This window comes from Priapulus caudatus, unplaced genomic scaffold (genome assembly GCF_000485595.1).
Source record: "Priapulus caudatus unplaced genomic scaffold, Priapulus_caudatus-5.0.1 Scaffold1838, whole genome shotgun sequence".
Lineage (NCBI taxonomy): Eukaryota > Metazoa > Priapulida > Priapulimorpha > Priapulimorphida > Priapulidae > Priapulus > Priapulus caudatus.
In genome coordinates, this window is record NW_014578899.1 from 46,076 (window position 1) to 51,581 (window position 5,506).

The 5,506-nt window shown below is 48.9% G+C and overlaps 1 protein-coding gene across 1 annotated transcript in view; it reads right to left on the minus strand.

The window, feature by feature from the left end:
• The window catches only part of LOC106817718 (ornithine decarboxylase-like), a 46,542-nt gene extending 45,920 nt beyond the window's left edge, over positions 1–622 (minus strand). Inside the window, exon 1 of the mRNA XM_014822407.1 lies at positions 260–622. Within this exon, the coding sequence (XP_014677893.1) occupies positions 260–622 (363 nt within the window). The remainder of the gene's footprint in view (positions 1–259) is intronic.
• Between the last annotated feature and the right edge of the window lie 4,884 nt (positions 623–5,506).

Here is a 5,506-nt window from a genome sequence, read left to right on the forward strand (position 1 = left end):
GGTTGATGTTTTGAAAATGAATTTTTACAATGATGTGAAGGAATTTGTACATCAGGCAATTATTTTGGAAAGTTGTGAATTAATTTGCAAGTTAATAAATTGATTTGTTATCCTGTGAATTAATTTTGAATTTAAATTTCTCGAACAATATAAAGTAATTTGTATTTTTATTAATTAATTTGAAATGTTTTAAATTGATTTAAAATTGTGTATTTGAAATGTTTGAAAATGATTTTTGAAGGGCATGATTTTCCATAACCTTGTAAACCTTGTGAAACCTTGTGAAACTTTGTGTTTTGCCATTGTGAAACCTTGTGAAACCTTGTGAACCTTGTGAAACTTTGTGTATTGCCTTTGTGAAACCTTGTGAAACCTTGTGAACCTTGTGAAACTTGTGAAACTTTGTGTTTTTCCTTTGGGAAACTTTGTGAAACCTTGTGAAACCTTGTGAACCTTGTGAAACTTTGTGTTTTTCCTTTGTGAAACCTTGTGAAATCTTCTGAACCTTGTGAAACTTTGTGTTTTGCCACTGTGAAACCTTGTGAAACTTTGTGTGTTTGCCTTTGTATTGTGGGGGAGGCGAATTCACGTGCGTGGCGTGCTCTGGGAAGATCACATCCATTGACCACGTAATATATCTACATTTCTCTCTCGGCGAGGGGGGAATAATATAATATAACTGCCTCCCTTGCCCCCCTCCCCCGCTAGCTACAGCCATGACCTGGATGGGGGGGGGGATGATTGATTCATCCACCTCTTTCCCATCTCAACGTCTTCTAGTAGCTTTTATCTTCTTGATCAAATAAGGGCGAATATCAATCATCTTCGCTTCTGACCTTGTCAGACTTGTTTGTTTGTATTTGTGACAGCTCTACGCAGTGAAATATTATGTTCAGTGCAGTACGCAGTACGATATTGTAACTATGACCTGTAGTAAGCCGTGTGTCATTCAGGTTAGGGTTATATGTGCCGCGGTGCAGCCGCTGATTTCAATGCAGTTGCCAGGTCTTATGTTTACAATAATATAATGGAGCGAGTGCGAGTACCAGGCACCTAGACTTCTTATATGTCACCTCTACGCGTGTAACCAGGGCCCTGGGTGGAGGGGGGGGGGGCAAGGGTGGCAGCTCTTAGATTTTAGAGCGAACTAAGAAACAAGCTTCGGTCATAATTGCAAGTCACCCGAATATTAATAATGTAATAAATAGGGGAACAAAATTACAATTTATAAAAAACAATTGTAACTTATAAAAACACAATTATTCCTTCAGCTTAACCTTATCCTAAATACGAATTATTTCTTGAAAGTTTTGCCTCTCCCTCCAGTGCAATTTGCTCAGACCCTGTAAACAAATCCACGTGTGTAGTAAGAAGTTTCTACAGATGAATCAAAATCTTAATATTCTGGAAGGAAACAGCAACTTTCATGCATGATGATGATGCACGTGTTGATTGGTGAATGAGTGATCAATGTAACGGTCTATGATAAAAGGCTAATTTTGTGTCTAACAACGGGCCCATGTTTTCTAGTTGCCCCACACCATACGTGTCACCCCGGAACAGCCACTGATCTATATAATATATAATATATATATATATATATATAATATATACGTATGCGCATGTTGCAATCATAGTGGACATAGACAGACTTCGACCTCTTGTCGTATGAGAACCAGATAAAACCTGATATAACCAGAAATTCGAAAGGCGATCTCAGAATGTGAGCTATCTATACATACACTGTAAACACACATAACAACACAACACCACACACACACACATCACATCACACACACCACACACACAACCCCCCCACCACCCCACCGACGCAGCTCCACAACACGGGCGTCCGCCCGGCTTGAATGGCACGCAAGCTAGCACGCACACCACACTACACAAGCACACCACACACACACATCGACGCGGCGCAGCGCGGCGCACAACACACACACGGCCCGCTGCACATACAGCACACACACACACAACCACCACACACACACACACACATCACACACACACACACACATAATATATAGGCTCTCTCTTTTTGCTCTCTCTCTCATCTTTTCTCTCTCTCTCTCTCTCGGTCTCTCTCTCTATATATATATATAGAGATCGCGATGTATAGAGCGGTAAGTGATTGTGCTCGCGTGTCTGAGTAATGTATTTATCTGCAGTCCTTCAAAACACATCCCAGCGACTTCGTTGTCCTGTCCGCGCATGCGCAGGTCCGCCGTTTGTTCTTTCCCATCACAGTAATATATATTAGCGAACGGTCGGTCGCTCAAGCGGCACTCAAATCAATGAAGCGCACACGGCGCAGCACCGCGGACAGCCGGCGAGCACAACACGCGACACGCGGCGGCACAGGGGACGCGCGACATCCGGCGGCACACTGCGACACCCGACGGTCGCACGCAACCGTCGATTGGGCATGACGACCGGAACAACGCAATTGAATCGCCGAGGCACCGCCGCCGTCGACAATTGCACGGCACCACCGACAAATTGGCACGGTGGCACCGGACAATCGCACCATGGCAACGCCGACGGATTGCACGTTACCGACAATTGCAAACTGCACCACGGTGATTGCACGAGGCACCGACATTGCACGGAGCAAGACCGACAATCGCACTGCACCAGACGATTGGCAAGACGGGCACCGACAATCGTACTGCAGCCGACGAATTGCACGGTACCCGACACATTGCGGCGCGACGTGTGTCTGTCGCGACGGAGCGGCTAGGACCGTAGTGTGCGTCCCGCCTCACCGACTAAATATCTACGGTGTCGTCGTCGTGTCGGGCTGCGTCGGGCAGCGTGCAGCGGCGACGGCTGGCGACACGGGCCCGCGGACGCGGTGGCTGGTGCTGGTTTCGCGTCATACTACGCGCACGTGCTGCTCGCTGGCCTGGTGTTACACGTTCGGTGTGTTCACTAGATCGCTCGTCGTCGATGAACTACACGAGAGCCACGCTAGAGCTGGCTCTGCTGGGAGGCTCTCCTCACACTCTCCAAAGTGCCTGCTAGGTATATGTATTACAGGGATAACACAGTATAGCTCACGAGGGTCAATGTCCGCCCAGGGTACTGCCTGGAGACGTACCCTGGTACGGTCCGGTATAACGACCATTCTTATTTCAATTAGAAATTATTATTCATCGCGAGACTGGGGTCACTCAAACTAAAACGAGTACACACAGGTACAAACCCCGGGCCACGTACACGCGAGTACACGGGGAAACACGCACGTACACGCAGATACCACACGCACGTACATCACGATACACGCACGCTACACGTACAACGCGGGTACACCGGAGATACACCGCAACGTACGCGCGTACATCGGTGACACGTAACTCGCCAGGTACAAGCCACGTATCAGCCGCCAGATACACCGCACGTACCACGACAGATCAGCGCCGCAGAGCACACGTAGACGCAGATACACGCAGCGTACAGCGGGTACAACGGAGATCACAACGCACGTACACCGCGGTAACAACGCATCGCACACGCACAGCGTACACCGCACGTACCCCCAGATACACGCACGTACACGTCGCCGCACACGCACGTAACACGCGGGATACACGCGACGTGCACGCAGATTACACCGCAACGTAAAACGCGGGTACACGCACGTGCACGCAGTATACACGCCACGTACACGCGGGTGCACGCACCGTGACACGCGGGTACCCGCACGGGCAGACACGCCACGTGCACAGTGGGTAAACACGCACGTACACGCCGGGTATCAGTTACACCCACGTACACTACAATTACAATGTGCGTGTACCTGCGGTACGTGCGTGTAAGCGTGCGTCGTATCGTGCGTGTGCACGCACGTACCACGCGGGTACACGCACGGGCACGCACGTGCACGTGGGTACACGCAGTACACGCGGTACACAACGACAAGTACATCGCGGGTAAGTCCACGCACGTACAACCGCATACATGTGGCGTGTACCTAGCGTGTACGTGCGTGTACGTGCGTGTACGGTGGCGTGTCCCGCGTGTACGGGCGTTGTATCTCCGTGTACTCGCGTGTTAACGCTGCGTGGTGTCTGCCGTGTACGGTGGTACGTGGGCGTGTATCTGCGTGTATCTGCGTGTACGATGCGTATACCCGCGTGCACGGGCGATGCGTGTACCCGCGTGTAGTGCGTGTACCCGCGCTGTACGCTGCTGTATCTGCGTGGTACGTGCGTGTACCATGCGTGTACGTGCAGTGTACCGCGTGTACCGTGCGTGGTATCTCACGGTGTACCCGCGTGCTACGTGCGTTACATCACATCGTGCTTTATTGTACATCACTCGTGCTAATTGTAGATGCAACTCGTGGCTTTGTTGTACAATCACTACCGTGTGCTTTATTAGTAACAATCACTCGGTGCTTTATTGTACATCACTCGTGCTTTATTGTACAAGTTCACTGTAGCTTTATTGTACATCACTCAGTGCTTTATTGTACGTCACTACTGCTTTATTGTACATCACCGTGCTTGTATTGTAGCATCACTCGTCTTTATGTACATCCCACTGACGTCGTGCTTTATTGTACATCACGATCTGCTTTATTGTAGCATCACTCGTGCTTTATTGTACATCACTTCGTGCTTTTAATTGTACATCAATCGTGCTTTAACTGTACATCCACTCGTGTTTTCTTATTGTACATCCACCTCGTGCTTTGAAATTGTACATCACTCTCACTGGTCGTGCTTTTTAATTGTACATCATCGTGCTTTATTGTACTCACATCGTGCTTTATGTGTACATCAGCTGCGTGCTTTGAGCGAGAGAGAGAGAAGAGAGACGAGAGAGAGAGCAGAGAGAGAGGGAGGAGAGAGATTTAGAGACGAAGAGAGTGAGGAGAGAGATAAGCAGAGAGAGAAAAGAGAGAGAAAAGAAGAAAGAGGAGAGCGGGAGAGAGAGAGAGAGAGCGGAGAAGAGAGAGAGAAGAGCAGAGAGAGAGAGAGAGAGAGAGAAGAGAAGAAGTGGAGAGCAGAGAGGTGAAAGAAGAGAGAGAACAGGCGAAGAGAAACCGAGAGGAGAGAGAGAGGGGAGAGAAGCGAGAGGAGAGAAAAAGAGAAGAAGGAGAGAGAGAGAGAGAGAGAGGAGAGGGGGGGAGATAGAGATTAGAGATAGAGTAGAAGAGAAGAGGAGAGAGACGAGAGAGATGGGAGAGAGAGAGAGAGAGAGAAGAGATAGAGAAGGAGACAGAGGAGAAGAGAAAGCGGAGAAATGGCGAGAGAGAGAGAGAGAAGAAATGGATATGAGAAGAGAGCAGAGAGATGAGAGAGAGAGAGAGAGAGAGAGAGACGAGGAGGCGATAGAGAGAGAAAGATAGAGAGAGAAAAGAGAGAAATGGATAGAGATAGAGAGAGAGGAGGGAGAGAGACGATGAGAGAGCGAGAAGAGACAGACCGAGAGAGAGATGCGCATTACATCAAATAGAGCCTCCCAGAGAGAGACCGAGAGAGCGAGG